At 37.1% G+C, this 17,380-nt stretch overlaps 1 protein-coding gene across 3 annotated transcripts in view; it reads left to right on the forward strand.

Moving 5' to 3' along the window:
* The window catches only part of LSAMP (limbic system associated membrane protein), a 647,096-nt gene that overhangs the window by 338,152 nt on the left and 291,564 nt on the right, over nucleotides 1-17,380 (forward strand). For all 3 annotated transcript variants that reach the window (XM_050781918.1, XM_050781919.1, XM_050781917.1), the window contains exon 2: nucleotides 9,768-10,000. In XM_050781918.1, coding sequence (XP_050637875.1) covers nucleotides 9,768-10,000 — 233 coding nt within the window. The remainder of the gene's footprint in view (nucleotides 1-9,767; nucleotides 10,001-17,380) is intronic.

Raw genomic sequence — 17,380 nt, forward strand, 5'->3', positions numbered from 1 at the left:
AGCTGTGGAATTATTTTTAATTGCATAGTGAGTGAAGGTTTTAACTACAAATCTGAGCTACAATTCCAAGACTAATTTTACTCTTTCAAAAGTACAACCAAAGGCAGTTTTTTCTCTTTCCAAATGAGAGGTATTTTTCACAGAGAACAAAGACTCATAGGGAGAATCAAAACAAAAGCAAAATTTAAAGTTGTTTCTCATCCTCTCTCAACTGTATAGGGAGGAAAGAGGAGAATTTGTAGTTCAAAAGAGAGGAAAAAGTTGTAGATTCTTGCTACTTTAGTGAGCATATAATTGCCACTCAGTCACTGAGGAGACAGAACAGGCCTTGTTCTTGCAACCTGAGAGTCCTCAAAGCATAGGGTGTGCTTCATCCAATTCAGGAGGAACCCTAGTTCAGCCAGCAGACCTCAGGGGATCACAAAGCACAGCATGGGCCTCTATTTCAGCTACCCTAGAGAAACAGCCATGTATGAGTTCTGATGAAACTAAGTGGATCTGGTTGAAAGTGGTGAGACAATTAAGGCCTGTGCTGCCTATGCGCAGGGATCCCAAAAATCTTTTGAAAGTGTTCCAAAGATAGCATGAGATCCTCAGTTTACACCATTGCACTATAACCATGCTGCATCATCCTGCTCTTGATTTAAATTCTGTGGGCTCTAAGAGGCCGATTGCTAACCAGAGGGACCAAGGGGCTATCAGATTCAAGACAGCCCAAGCCCCTAAAAGGGGGTTTCCCTGAAAATGCCTATTAATAAGCAAGGATTAGATTGAGTCACAATATCCGGGAGCTGCTGGATTGATCCCAAAAATGAGGTTTCTACAGAACGAATGACAAAGATTTGAATTATGGAAGGATATGGAAACAAAAATGCATCAGGATCTTCCAGAGCTCACTGTGTACTCCAAATATATCCTGTTTAATAGTCACAACAATCTGAGGAAGTAGTTACTACTCCTGTCTTGCAGAAGAAAAACCCTGAAGCTCTTCAAAAATATTGGACACATTAGGTCCAGGCACTGCTCTATATGTTTTTTTAAAACCTTTTAAATATTACTAGTGCCAAACGAGGTAGATACTATGATCATCTTCATTTTATAGCTTAGGAAACACATGCACAGAGGATAAACAAATGTCCCAAAACCACAGAGCAAGTATGTGGTGAAGCTAGAATTTAGAGCAGAAAATTGGCTTTGCAGCCTGAAGCCATCACCACCTCACCAAGCTGCCTTTCTTTGCTAAATAACTTGCCTAAAGCTACTAAACTACTGAACCCATAACTTTTCCACTTCACCACTTACAAAATAAGGAAGAATTTTGAGTTGTGATGTGCTTAAGAAGAGAATGATTTATTTTTCTGACATGATCCAGACTCTTGGAAAGATCCTAGAAGAGCTGTTTCCAACCACTTATAAATGTTCCTGGGATTGACTCTAACTCCAGCTGTGACTGGGACAGAAATCAGTTCTCTCCTGGTCTCAGTCTCAATATTTATCTCTTTTTGGAATTTATGTCTTATTTTTCCCATTTATTTCTTCTATGTGAATGTAGAGACAGCACAGTTCATGTGACAAGAATAGGAATAAAGATGGTCCTAGAAGACACAGTTTGTGGAGACCCACTCAGGGCTTAATTGGGTGGTCCTGTTTCTTGTCCATCCACTCTTCTCTTAACCTCTACCATCTGCATGGATGTGCAACTACGCTTCTTCAAAAAGGTGATTCTGAAATGTAGTCATGCATGTATCATATATAACAATGCATGTATGACTGGACAAGGTGTTCTTTAGTGATAGTAAGAGACAAAAAGCATGTCTATGGAGGCCTTTTCATTGCTCCAGGAATTGCACACCTTATCTGGGTTTTGCCATTTGCCACGGTGAACTTTTTGCACTTTCAGGTGATGATCATTGTAGTAAGTGGTAGCCTAATCACAGAAAGGGTGCTTTCACAGTAGAGCACATGTGAATAACTAATGAAAGTTTGGCATTTAGAGAAATACGTGATTGATCTGAGAGTCTGGGTAATATATATTTAGTGGGTTTCATCATACTACAAAATATAAAGAGATTAATTTTTTCAATGTGACCTAGAGAAATCAATGTTTTTCCTTTAGTTATCTCTCTTATATGACTGGGTTTTTGTTTTTTTTTTTTTTTTTTTTTTTGTCCTTTACAATGAGATACTATGAATATAAGCATATATATAGCTTTGCGTTTTATGAAATGTTTCTATCTACATCACCTCATTTGATTTAAAGAACTAACCTGAGAATGGTTCTAAGGGGTTGAACAGGTATCGTTAGCCCCATTTTACTTACGAAGAAACTAAGATAAAGAAAAGTTAAATGACTTATCTGTGTTCCAATAGTAAATAGGCTGCAAGGCCAGAACTAAAATGAGCCTCTTCAGGAGCTAAACTGTTTGTTTTTTACACTAGCACTCCATTAGCGGTAGACAGATTTCTGAATCATTGTGGCCAGCAATATATTTACATGAATCTAGTTCCTGTGGGTTTACTACCTCTGTATTCTACTACCTGGGTGTTCTTACTCTGCCCTGACCATCCATTACTACTTCCATGTGTGTGCATGTACACATGTGCATGTAACCATTTGTACATGAATGTGTGCAAAGAAGCAAAGGTGAGGGGAGATAATCTGATCATGTAGATGCTGTCATAGTGTTAACCGGTCTACAATTTGGTATAAATCTAGAGAAGTCAACCATTACCAAACTAAGATTAGGGTCTGGGTCAAGTGGATGAAGATAAGGAGAAGAGATATGCACAACAGCAAGAGAATGATGCCACGAGAGCAGACAGGGGTCCAACCAGAGGTCAAGTGTGAAAAGAACTAAAGCTAGGAGCAAGGAAGTTAAGGAGTTGAAGGTTTTAGTTGCAGCAGAGGCTAACAGGGCTCCTGAGTGTCAGCAGTGAATTCCCACAGTTCTTTTTTTATTTCTAATTGACTCTAATCTTAGAAAATGGTAATGAAGCAAAAAGATGATCCAAAATGATTGATGATTTAAAATTCCTTAAATTTGGTTTTTAACTAACTTGGTATTTATTTTTTTGATGTGTTTGCATAGTTGTTGGAATTCATCATACTTAAAATAATGTTATAAAACCAGACTAAGGACTTCTGACTCAGGAGAATCTGGGATATTTTCATACTTTATTCCATTCTCTGCTTAGAATTTTTCTGATTCCACATTTTAATGCTGGGAATATATAGCATCACTTCCCAGACCAATTATCTTTCCTTCTAGAGTGAAATGATTCTATGATAGTTTTGCTGATTCACTAAGGGTTTTATTTGTAGGATTGAAGTTACAAGGCAAACAGCATCAAAATAACATTCTTAAAGACATCCTTCCCATCCATATCTTGAATCTTTCCACATCTTACAAAAGAGGGAGATTCACAAATGTGAAAAATAATAAAGGTCAATGAAAAAGTTTTCTGATGAACAAAGACTAATATTTTTTTAAAAAATCAATTTTCTCCAACTGATTCTCCTTTACCTATCCTGGGTGTTAGGAAACAATTACATCATTTTATGATTATGAAACTAAAAACAACAAAAGGGGCATGATTAACTACTAACTTATAGTCATTAACTATTAACTTATAACCAGAGCCTCACTAGGCCTCATTGTTGTGCCTTTGTCATGAACTTTGCTGCTGACAATTAAGTATGTGTAAATTAAAAAGCATAAGCCTATGAAAACACACTACTGCACTTTAGATATTTATCCTGTGCTTCTGGATATGTAAACCAAGAGAAAGACGTCTGTATCTGGGTATTTCAACCTCGATCCTGTCAACATTTTGGATAAGATACATCTTTGTGATGGGGGCTGTCCACGGCATTGTAGGACATTTATCAACACCCCTGGCCTCTCCCTACTAGAAACCAATAGCAACACCCCCTCCCTATTTGTGACAACCAAAAAACACCTCCAGATATTGCCAATGTCATCTAGGGGCACAAATTGCCTTCACTTTGGAACTACTTATCTAACTATTCTTTCTTAAGAAACAAATAGATTTCTCTTACCCATCCAGTTACACTGCTCGCAGACTCTGCAACGTATAAATATGAGTATAGATAACTGGTAAGAGATTACATAAAATGTATTTATTGTTATCAGTGAATAAATACCAGATTATACTCTTAAGAAAAGAAGGAAATTTATGCAAGGCCAAGTCTAGATAAATTTGAATCCTAAGTTGGCATGTTTTTTAGCAGTTATTAATGCTTGTTAAATATGAAATGTGTCCAGCAGCAATTGAACAGGCTTAATATCTGGTAGATACGTATCAATTACATCATAGATATCTTGTCAGTACATATGCTATTAAGTAATCTGTTGGTACAAACTGATTTTAGCATTTCTTTTCTACCTCCAGTTATATTCATTTTTAAGCAGTATAAACCCCACTCTTGTGCAATGTTACTAGAATTGTCAATGTACCTGTTTGTATAAGTCTGCATAACAGACTTGGTATAAAGTGTTTGAAGAAATTCAATGCTTAAGATTTGTATGGGTGCATTGATTTTTTGTGACAGTTTTATGGAATCAAATATACTAAACAAAGAAGATAAAAAATTGTGTGCTTACCTTTCCTAACTTTTTTTTAGAGATGATTTTTTAAAAATCATACGTTTACAGTTCAGGTAGGTAACCCATCTGATATTCGAGGGTTCATGATTAACGCGAACAACCTACTAAGCACTTAGTTAGGATACAATACTTTTTTTCAGTTTTTCACATGCAATATAGATCATCTAGTTCCGAGAGATGATCTTTCTTTGTAGTGGACATGGGAACACATTTTTTCTCTCCTTTACTTTCATTTTAATACCACACTCAATAAGTCTTTTAAAATTTCCCTTTATATCTGATAACTTTAATTATTTCTTAAGAAATATTAAAATAGTAATCCATCTTTACTGTGCCTATTAGATAATTAATGAATATTTTATAATTGACCTAATGCAATTTGTTAAATTCATCTTGTTTATTCCACATTTCAGCAAGTATCTACTATGCACGTGGTATTTATGCTGTTAGGCTCAGTGAGGGCTCCAGAGGTGAATTACAAGAAGGTCACTGTCTTAATAAGCTTATGAGAAAAGATGAGTGCAAATAACTCTAATGCGATGTGGAGTATGATAAGGTCATAAAAAGGAAGTTTTAAGAAGGTTACACTGACGAGAGAAGATTTTCTGGAGAGGTGGCATTTTGTAGCATACGTCCGTGTCCTCAGCTGCCTTCCATAAAACCCACCCAAAGTGGAAGGATAGTCTCTGATCTTCTCCTCGTGGCACTAACACCCACTGTCATTAGGGTCCAGTTCTTTCTAAACCTGGGAATTATTTGCAACATAATGTGTTCCTCAAGACAACATTCTATTAAAACAACACATAACACTAACAAGTTTTTGAAATACATCTCTTCATCTTCCTGCTTTAGCCCAGGCTGATTTTGGAGATAAAATCATTAAGTACAAAGTTTAGAACTAAACTGCAGCAACATTCTAGGTAGGTGATAATTCATTATTATCATATTATAATAGCATGGCCCAAGAATTCTCACTTACTCCACAAGCCTGCCTGATGCACAGTTGAGCCAGCATACCTCTGAGATGCAAGCCCATGATGCTTATTGGTGAGTCAGTGAATGCTGGGAACCTGGGTCTGTATTTATATCAGCATTTCTTATTTCCAGATAGCCAGGTGGTCTGTCATTACACTATATGACTAGTTATTATCTCTTAATAAACATAGACCCTACAAATTGAACTACTGATTTTGGTTTACTATATTTTCTCTTTTCTTTTCTTTTCTTTCCTTTTTTACAAGGTCTCACTCTGGCCAGGCTGGAGTGCAGTGATGTGATCATAGCTCACTGCAGCCTCGAACTCCTGAGTTCAAGTGGTCGTCCTGCCTCCAGCCTCCCAAAGAGCTGGGATTACAGGCATGCGCCACCATGCCTGGTCCTACCATCTTTTTTTATGTGTACTTTTTATGATAAAAAATAGTTGCCACCTTAAATTAAGATTTTGAAATTAAGAAAATATTTAGTTCTGGAATTGCATTATTCCTTTACTCATTTTTTATTAAGAAAGTTTTAGTCACATTATAGAAGGATTATTTTCTAGTTTACAGAGCTAATACATTTATTTTGCAACTATTGAGTATATAAAAAGGAACCTGAAAGATCTGGAGAAGTGGTTTCGTTTTTAAAAACACTATACTGTATTGTGTTCTGGTGCTTGGAGTTTGGCTAACCATCTGAGTTAGTAAAAAGTATATGTTTATTCTAATATACTATTCACTCGTTTGTCAGTAAAAGATGAATTTTAAAAATAAATATGGATAAAACCCAAAGCAAAAATGAGGTGCTATGTAAATTGTCATAAGAAATTTCCACATAATACATTGTTTAATTAGATGCACTTTTATGCATCTGGCAATTTTGCTGAAATAGTCGATTACTTCTCTAGGTAAGATAGAGCTGAACACCCTCAAATAATAATTTAGAATAATAATCTGTATGATTTTAACTTTTCCATGAATGAAAATTGCTAAAATGTCAAAGGGCTATAAAGACCCGACTTATAAATTTTACCTTTTTTTTTTTTTTTTTTTTTTTTTTTTTTTTTTTTTTTTTTTTTGAGACGGAGTCTTGCTCTGTCACCCAGGCTGGAGTGCAGTGGCCGGATCTCAGCTCACTGCAAGCTCCGCCTCCCGGGTTCACGCCATTCTCCTGCCTCAGCCTCCCGAGTAGCTGGGACTACAGGCGCCCGCCACCACGCCCGGCTAATTTTTTTTGTATTTTTAGTAGAGACGGGGTTTCACCATGTTAGCCAGGATGGTCTCGATCTCCTGACCTCGTGATCCACCTGTCTCGGCCTCCCAAAGTGCTGGGATTACAGGCTTGAGCCACCGCGCCCGGCCAAATTTTACCTTATGTTGTTAAAGAAATCTGTCCAATTTATTTGTGGATGCTATAGGACTAGGGATGGGGACGTGGAATATAGGTTACCAAATGTCCTGTGTCTGCATGTGTAACCCAGTTAGTTCACAGGACAGACATTTATCAAATGCCTTTTTTATCCCAGATTAGTTATTGGTGGTATCCAAATGAGCAAGGTAAAAATTTGCTATTTTTATTGGATTCACAGGCCATATTTATGTAGGCTATATTATATAGTACTTTTTCTTTCAAAGTGAACAGATTGGAGCCATATTTGGGGCTAAGAGGCATTCGGAATACATCTATAATGTAGCAAATCTGGCCATTCTTGTGTTAAGCTGTGCAGATGAGAAACATGCACAAGGAAAAATGATAGAAGATTTAAAACACATTTACATAGGTAAATTTCTATCCTTCTTAGTAGAATAGAAAAAACATGGTAAATCTACATTCAACAATTTCATAATGGTCTAGAGTAAGATAGCAAACATCCTATTAATTAATTCATCAATGATTATACATTCAGAGATGCTGCAAACATCACCAAGAACAGAGAAATGATGCCTCAAGAGAGGAGAACAGCAAAAGTAAAACTGAGTCTGGAATGAGGCAGCAAGCATTCATGAAGTTAAGTTGGTGCTCATAATAAAAGGCCTCTAAATTATTAAACACATAAATTATACTCAATAATATATGCATGACAGAGAAGCGCATACTGGGAAATGGAGATATTAAATGATACCTAAATCTAGTTGTGTTTATGAAAACAAATAGGTAAAGAAGAAAAGTAAGACCTGTGTATCTTGGCACCTAACTTATTAAGTCAAATTCTTACTCTAGGGTCAGGCATGGTGACTTATGACCATAATCCCAGTGCTTAGGGAGGCCAAGTTGGGTAGATCACTTGAGACTAGCCTGAACAACATAGCAATACCCCATCTCTAAATTTTTTTTTTATTATTAGCTAGTCCTGCTGGCATGTACCTATAATCCTAGCTACCTAGGAGGCTGAGTCAGGAGGATTGCTTGAGCCCAGTAGTTTGAGGCTGCAGTGAGCTATGACCAGGCCACTGCTCTCTAGTCTTGGTGACCCAACAAGACCTGTCTCAAAAAAAAAAAAAAATTCTCCCTCTAAATAACATATACAATTCATTTAAAATTAATAGGATAAGGAGGTCTTTGTATTACACCATAGATGGAGTATGTAAAAAGACTTAGCTTTTCTCTTTCTTATAAGAGACACAGTTGGCCTTTATATTCCCATGTGGACAGCCTAGGGGTTATGCATCAATTTTCTGTCTATGTTTAGTTGTTTTGACCTGAGAGAAAAACTGGATTTTATTTGGTTTAGAAAATACAGGGGAACAGGGTGTCTTAATTGTCCTGCTGTGGTGCTCGTGGCTCTTTCTGTTCATTCCCTCCTGCCCCCGAGTGTGGAGCAGCTGGCTTTGCAGCTGTGAACAGGGTTTGGGACATCTCCCTATGGGGTAGACATAAATCTTGCCACAGGGATGCAGACAGAAGGTTTTGTTTTTGTTTTTGTTTTCTGCTAGATTCTTCCATTGCAAGACTCTTGCTGGAACTGAAGGAGAAAACCATACTCCCCAAAAAGTATTTATCCCTCCTTCACTAATTCATGTTCTTTGCCCCTTTCTTTCAAATTTCAGAAAGAGACCCTTTTACATTTTTTAAAGCAGTAATTCAAATAAGCGTTATTCCTTTACCCTTTTTGATATATTGGTCTATGAACGACAAAATTGTCTTCTTCATCTTTGTTAAAGATTGCCTGCATTCAGTATGACCAGAAATGCTATTAGCAACCTAACTTGCCACCAAACAAACTTCTGCCTTCAGCAGCTGGAACCAAACTTACGCCAGATGATGTTTGCTTTGATTTCCTTGTCATAACACCTATCCCCTTATGCTTGGATCTGCTCACACAATTTTTACTCCTGGAAGTGGGCATTCCAAACTTGTAAAGATTAGAAGTAAACTCAGAAGTCTAGTCTAATTCCTATAATGGTGGAGTATAACTTTAATCTATCATTACACAATACTATAGGAAGTACTTACAAAAGAGTAAACACAGGGCCGGGCGCGGTGGCTCACGCCTGTAATCCCAGCACTTTGGGAGGCCGAGACGGGCAGATCACGAGGTCAGGAGAGCGAGACCATCCTGGCTAACACGGTGAAACTCCGTCTCTACTAAAAATACAAAAAAACTAGGCGGGCGTGGTGGCGGGCGCCTGTAGTCCCAGCTACTCTGGAGGCTGAGGCAGGAGAATGGAGTGAACCCGGGAGGCGGAGCTTGCAGTGAGCCGAGATCGCGCCACTGCACTCCAGCCTGGGCGACAGAGCGAGACTCCGTCTCAAAAAAAAAAAAAAAAAAAAAAGTAAACACAGTTCAAGATGGAGTAAAAGTGCTATGATATAAATTGTTTAATTCTCAAAATTACTTAAAAAGACGGAGTTCTGAGTGAGTGGCCTTTTCCTAAACAAGAAGATAATGGGAAGTCAGTACTAATTTAACTTTGCCTTCATTACTCATACGCTGATTGTTTTTTGCTGAACTGAGTCTAATATGATGACATCCATCCACTGGATGGTAATTACATCTTAAATGAAATAGTGAAAATTTAAGGACTCCAAGAATGGCATGGCAGTAATTCATTCGGCATATAATTATTTTTCTTGTTTGGACTTGTTGAGTCCGATCACCTAGAAAAGAAACACAGAAACAGTTGTTGTTAAGGCACTAATATTGTTACTCTGCTCTGTCAGGTGCGTTGTAGAAGACAAGAACTCAAAGGTGGCCTGGTTGAACCGTTCTGGCATCATTTTTGCTGGACATGACAAGTGGTCTCTGGACCCACGGGTTGAGCTGGAGAAACGCCATTCTCTGGAATACAGCCTCCGAATCCAGAAGGTGGATGTCTATGATGAGGGTTCCTACACTTGCTCAGTTCAGACACAGCATGAGCCCAAGACCTCCCAAGTTTACTTGATCGTACAAGGTAAGGAAAGTGTGGGATAGAAGGGTGGTAAGAAAGAGGTGGGAGTTGCAGAAAAATAATGTACAAAATATTTGCAGAACCCTTTCTGAAAAGAAATATTCCCAAAGATACTATTGGACTTAAGTGTTGATTTTCTGTCTAAAAAGAGACTTAAAATGAGAGGACCAAAAACAATATAGAGAGTGTACTCCGTTACTGAGGCCAGTAACATTAGTGAGAATGTTTTCACCTAGCCCTGAGTGTGAAAACCCACAGCAAAAGCCACAGCTGTTGGAACAATGTAAATCAGGGATACCAGAACACACAGAATGCTTAGAGCCATATGAAGTACACTTTTCCACCCTATTAGGTACCAGATGCTCTGTTGAGTTTAAGAAAGTTTGGGTTTATCTGTCCTCACCCTGAAGATTATCACTAATTATCTTTTTTGTGATAGCAAAGTTCTTCTGGAAAAATAAAATTTTCCAGCAGACTTATGTTTTCAGCTGTTCGGGTTTCTATGTGGTTTGTATCTCTACTTAATGACAAGTTACTGGTGATCAAATCCAGTGACCAGGATCTGCAAAGTAATTGGGGACAATTTGCTTCTAGATTGGGGGTTCCAAGGGCACATCTGAGTCATAGTTTTACAGGATAAGAACCTTAAATGGCATTCACATACCCCCAAACTATTGCTGTGTTGGGTTTCTTTTCCCGTAATTGCAGAATGAGAACAAAACTGATCAGCTGCACAATTTTATTGCAAGTGAAGTCCAGCCACCAGCGGTTTCAATGTATCTATCAGGAAAGATCTAAGCACTAACAAACATTAGGGCTGTGTTCACGTATTCTTGATTTATAATTTTATGTAAATGTAATGCAAATTAGGCATGGCCCTAGGGCTCCTGTCAAGGTTCTGATGCAGTCAGTGGTGTGGCAAAGTTTGACTGTAGCTTCTATTAATGTGTTATGGAATTGATTATTGCAGTGTTTAAATTATTGCTGTCCCAACTCCTCTGATTAATAGATTGAAACTGGAATAAAATACATCAGAGACTGCCTGGTGCAGCGGTGCTTTAGTCATGTGACCTCTATTTTGGTTCGTTTGCAATGGCTGATAGCTTCATTTTATTGCTTGTAAAAGGCATGTCTACTAGCTTGCAAAGTTCCAATCACAGTCAAACCATAGGATGCTTTTCTTGTAGCTTAGTAGAGAGTATTTAAGCTCCATTACAAGAGAGACACCAGGGTATGGATCTTAGGCAACCTATTTACATTTGTAAACAAAATAGAAATACGTAAATATGCCAATGGGTTAATTTACCAACTCCCTCAAAACAAATACAAGCACACATTTATTCACACACACACATATCAAAACAAAAGAAAAAATTCTACTAAATTCAATGGCAGAAGGAGGGGAGAGAACTAGTTTACTTAGGACCCCTTAGAACAGATTTACCTGCTGACCAGTTATTGAGATTATCTCGTGATTTTTCTTCTTTGATTTTTGATGGAAGATTGTTTATTCATATATTTCTTTATAATGGGTTATGCTTGAAAAAAACTGCTTGATTATATTATGATATTTCTACACAATTTTAGTAGCTTTATGGCCTTTGATGTCACTAAAAAGCCACTAGAGACCATAACTAAAAATTGTGTATTGTCCTATACTGAATACATTTGACAATCTGAGCACTATATCCCTTGGTTTCTAGATGAGCAAACAGAAGTTAAATTTAGGTTATACTTGCTTAAGGTCACAAGACAGTTCAGAGAATAGTTGAGTGCCAAGCAGATCTGGAAATCGAAAGCACTTTCCACTGGAATGGAGTTTTTGGGTTTTTTTTTGGAGGGGGGGCATGATTTTAAAGACTAATTTAAGGATTCATAGTTAAGAATTTATATTTAAGTCTGAACTCTTAGCACCAAATGCCCATTGTTCCTCTTTTTTTTTTTTTCTTATTTATCTTTTTACTCTTAAGATACAAACATGAGCATCTCACAAGGGTTAAAACTAAAATTATGTTAGATACTACTGCATGTACCTTCCTGACATGGCAGTGCAAATGAAATTAAATTTAACTTAAGGGATGGAGAAGTGCCAAGTACTGTTTATCTACTATCTCATTTAATTCTAATAATACTACTTTTAGGTAGATGTTTACCCCTTTATTTTATATATATGCAAAAGTTTAAAGTTCAGAGACAGGAAGGAGCCTGCCAAAGGCTCTCTGTTGGCTTAGGACAGGGTTTCAAACCTGTTTGTCTGATTCAAGATATTATTGTATTTTATTCTCAGCCACATTGTTTTGACAGAAAAAATCAACAACAAAGCTTGTACTTACAAGGGGGATAAAGAAAGCATGGTCTCCTCCTTAAGCCTGAGTCGCCAAGGGAACTTTTTGGACAATTACATACATATTAGATAATTTGATCTCAAGCACCAGATGGCTGAATCACTTCTCCTTGGGGCATTCAGCCTTGTGGCTATCAGAGGTTCCATCCATTCACACTGTTCCCATTTATTTCTATTCCATTATTCAACCCTATACAGTTGTCACCACATCAAAGATATTACTTGTAGGAATGGCTGACCTCTCCCTTTTCCCTAACATCACAGCACCTTTCTTTAGACTCTAAGATACTTTTGGTTTTTTTACATCCTGCCATGATCACCCTCCATGGTTTCTGCAAATTCAGTTCAACTAATCGTTATGTAAATACTGTATTCCTTCTCATTACACAATGGTGAAGCCACCTTGAGCTCAAAGGTGCTACAAGATATCACTAAAGAATAGCAGTTTAGAAGGTGGGTTCTGCAGAGTTGCATTGCTTGATTCAAATCTGCTTTCATTCTTGCTATTTAAATACACTTTGGGGGTAAACCACTTAATTTCTTTGAGGTTCAGCTTTGTCATATGAAAAATATATATAAAACTAACATTTTAAGTCCTCCTAAATTTATCGTAAGGATTAAATTAGATGATCTATGTAAACCTCTAGTCCAGTGTCTGGAGATCATGTTTTCTCACCCACTAGGTTGATGATGATGTTGATAACAATGCTGTTGGCCGGGCGCGGTGGCTCAAGCCTGTAATCCCAGCACTTTGGGAGGCCGAGACGGGTGGATCACGAGGTCAGGAGATCGAGACCATCCTGGCTAACATGGTGAAACCCCGTCTCTACTAAAAAATACAAAAAACTAGCCGGGCGAGGTGGTGGGCGCCTGTAGTCCCAGTTACTCGGGAGGCTGAGGCGGGAGAATGGCATGAACCCGGGAGGCGGAGCTTGCTGTGAGCTGAGATCCGGCCACTGCACTCCAGCCTGGGCGACAGAGCGAGACTCCGGCTCAAAACAAAACAAAACAAAACAAAAAAACAAAGAACAACAAAAAAAAACAATGCTGTTGATGATGATGACGAATACCATGATGTTGCTGGTACTTCAGTACCTCCATAAAGCTCACTCCTGTCCTGGGGTGTTGCCCAGAATCTAACATATGCTTTCACTCGTTGCCTATTATCCTTGCAGTAGGCTCTTTCAGTTTTTGTTTTGGGTGCCTCTAGCCCATTTTTTCAGCTGTCCTTTTCCTTAGCATCCAGTCTCCAGCTTTACTTCCTTCAGATTCTAGAGAGCTTCTTTTTTAAAAATTTATTTTAGGTTTGAAGGTACATAGATAAACACATGTCAGAGGGGTTTATTGAACATACTGTTACATCACCCAGGTATTAAGCTCAGTACCCAATAGTTATCTTTTCTTATCCTCTCTCTCCTCTCACCCTCCACCCTCAAATAAACCTGTGTCTGTTATTTCCTTCTATGTGTTCATAAGTTCTTACCATTTAGCTCTCACTTATAAGTGAGAACATGTAGTATTTGGTTTTCTGTTCCTATATTAGTTTACTAAGGATGATAGCCTACAGCCCCACCTATGTTCCCACAAAAGACATGGTCTTGTTCTTTTTTATGGCTGCATAATATTTCATGTTGTACATATATCACATGTTCTTTATCCAGTCTGTCATTGATAGGCATTTAGTTTGATTCCATGTTTTTGCTATTGTGAACAGTGCTGCAATGAACATTTGCAGAATTCTACCATAGAGAGCTTCTTAAACTAGCATTTCTAGGTGTGGTTCTTGTATAGCCTGCAGCAAAGTTAACATTTTGGTTTTAAATGCAGATTCTGGATAACCACATCCAGAACAATGGAATTAGAATTTCTAAAACTGGGACTTAAACTTCTAAATCATTATGCTTTGCAGGTGATTCAGATGCACACACACAAAAAATCAAGAACTACTACTCTAAGGATCTAAGCAATCAGTGAGAGGGATGTACTGCTCCCTACCTGCTTATTTTCTTGTATGACATTGAATCAAATTATTTATAAAACTCTACAGAGCAGGTACTAGAGCCTTATAATAGTAAATAATATAAAATATCTGTGGACTCATCAAAAACATAGATTAATCTCATGTGCTTGAGCCCTGGGAATACCGGCTCCAAAAACTAGGGTATTTGTTTTAAATGTTACATTAAAAACCTTCATGTGTGTATGAATACAAAGGAAATCCTGACATGACAATATTTTAAAAATGAGAATCTTATTTTTAAATATCCCATTCACCATACTTTACAACCCATCTTTTATCATATTTTCAATTTCCGTACTGCCTAATTGTTAAGTTGGTACAAATAACAGAGTGGTCATTTTTATGTTGAATCTTTTGCTCCCATTTTCATGCTATTCTAATTTGGTTAATGTTGTTTTCAAAATGGCCTAATCTGCAAATACTAAAATTGGAGATAATTTTTTTTAGCATTTTGAAGTTTTAAATATTTTTTCTAAATAAAGACTTAAATTTCACTGTAGTGCTAAATAGAATCCCATACATTTTTCTCAGCACTGTGATTCAAATCACACACATGGCTTGTCGGACTTTATCCATTAGTTGCCAGGAAATTTATTGCATAATTACTTTATATAAAATAATATAATTGTGAAAAAATATGAGAGTAGGACTCCTTATTAGACCAACATGCTTGGTGTGTATTTTTTAAAATCTCCACATTAAAAATGCTTCATTTCCTATATCTCATTAATCCTAGAATATCTATAAATACATAATGACTTAAAATTATAATGTCTCTAGATGCCCTGTAAATTTAATAATTGAAAACTTAAATAATAGGAAACCCAACGTCTTTTTTTTTTTTTTTTTTGAGACAGAATCTCACTCTGTCGCCAGTCTGGGGTGCAGTGGCACCATGTTGGCTCACTGCAACCTCCACTTTCTGGGTTCAAGCAATTCTCCTGCCTCTGCCTCCCAAGTAGCTGAGACTACAGGTGCGCACCACCACACCTGGCTAACTTTTAGTAGAGATGAGGTTTCATCATGTTGGCCAGGATGGTCTCCATCTCTTGACCTTGTGACCCACCCGCCTTGGCCTCCCAAAGTGCTGGGATTATAGGCATGAACCACCACGCTGGCCCTCAATTTACACTTTTAATGATTACTCTAGAGCTTATTGTTTCTAGGATTTAAATTTTTAGAAGCAAGTTTTACAATTCTGTTAACCACTCTGAATGCTGACCAAAATCTGTTACCCAGAACTCTAAGACGGTATCTCGTTTTTCTCTCAGAATCGCTCTCCTTTCCTTCTGTTACTTTCTTCTTTCTTCCTTCACTCCCACACTTCTTCCGTCCATTTTGTAATAAATATCATGTTGCATTAATTATTCTTTCAACAACTGTACATTGCCTATAAAATTTTATTCAGAAGTTTTGCCTATAGCTCCTTTTTAAAATTTAAGGCATTCTAATAAAATAAGAATTGGAAGTCTTAGATTTGTTCTTAGTATTAATTTTGTTGACTATTGAGAATCTTAGTGATTAACTGGAATTTTCTCATTTGAATTTTATATGCTGAAGTCTACTAATTTTTCTACTCTTCAGCTTAATTTTTGAGACACTAGGCTCTTGGTTGACTGTATAATCGGTCAGGCTCAGACTTGAAAGCCTTAACTATTCACGTCAGCAACCAGACAGCTAATGAAAGGAAAGAACTGCAACTTTTTAGTTAAGATGGTTAGCAATGTTACCTCATGCAGTTTTAACTTGATATGCTCCCCTGTAGAAAGGATTTCAAGTTTTGTCTAAACCAATCCCATCCAAGCATAATTAATTACTGTCTACAAACCCTTTTTATATAGCTGTAGTCCATCTTTTAGTTATTAAATTATATAACCTGTATACATCCACATACTTTCTAATCTAAACTGCTTTTGTTCTTCTTCAAAGGAGAAAAAATAAGGGAAAAGAGAAAAAGTTATCTTAGTACCAATAGTGGCACGAGAGTTGGCTCAGGATAAAAATCTAGACTTCATGAAAGAAAAAAGAAGTTACTTGAAGACAGAGATGAACTAATATTTACCTATATTCAAATATTGAATCATTGAATCTATGAAGATTTTAATACCTTATGGGGAAAATTTTGAGAGTTATTAGGAAGATGTGGAGGTTGAGATTTATTTCTTATCGTATCTGCCTCTGCTAAATATTGTAACTACATCCAGTCTATGGCAAGTTATTTTTACTTGGATTTACACAATATCATATGTGGCTATTCACACATGATCTGGCTTTTACACAGATATTTAAACTTAAGTATTAAAATAATGATATCTACCCTTTCAAATATGTTTAAATAGTACCATAAACCGCTATAAATTATCGTTATCTGTACATTTATGTTTTCTACAAATTACCTTAAAAATGTACTCTTAAAAATATTAAAGGCAATTTTTTGAATTTATGTATTTAAACAGCCAAGAAAGATGACATATATATGTATATATTCAATATATAGCTATTTCTATTGTTTTCAGTTTGCTACAAATAGGCAATTTTTTTTTGACAAAACTCTTCTGTATGACATGGGTCGTCTTTATAATGTTTCCAGTCCTAGGTCTGCCTGAGTGAAAAACAAATTAAGTGTACAAAACACAATAAGGCTTCTTTCATTTTTTTTTCTTTTTCTTTCTTTTTTTTTTTTTTTTTTTTTTGAGATGGAGTCTCGCTCTGTTGCCTAGGCTGCAGTGCAGTGGCCTGATCTCAGCTCACCACAGCCTCCGCCTCCAGGGTTCAAGTGATTCTCCTGCCTCAGCCTCTTGAGTAGCTGGGACTACAGGCGTGCACCACCACACCCGGCAAATTTTTGTATTTTTAGTAGAGATGAGGGTTTCACTATGTTGGCCAGGCTGGTCTCAAACTCCTGACCTCATGATCCGCCTGCCTTGGCCTCCCAAAGTGCTGGGATTACAGGCGTGAGCCACCATGCCTAGCTGGCTTCTTTCATTCTTATTAGTTAAAAAGCTAGTAGGCAGGCTGA

The sequence above is a fragment of the Macaca thibetana genome, chromosome 2 (genome assembly GCF_024542745.1).
Source record: "Macaca thibetana thibetana isolate TM-01 chromosome 2, ASM2454274v1, whole genome shotgun sequence".
In the NCBI taxonomy this organism is placed as follows: Eukaryota; Metazoa; Chordata; class Mammalia; order Primates; family Cercopithecidae; genus Macaca; species Macaca thibetana.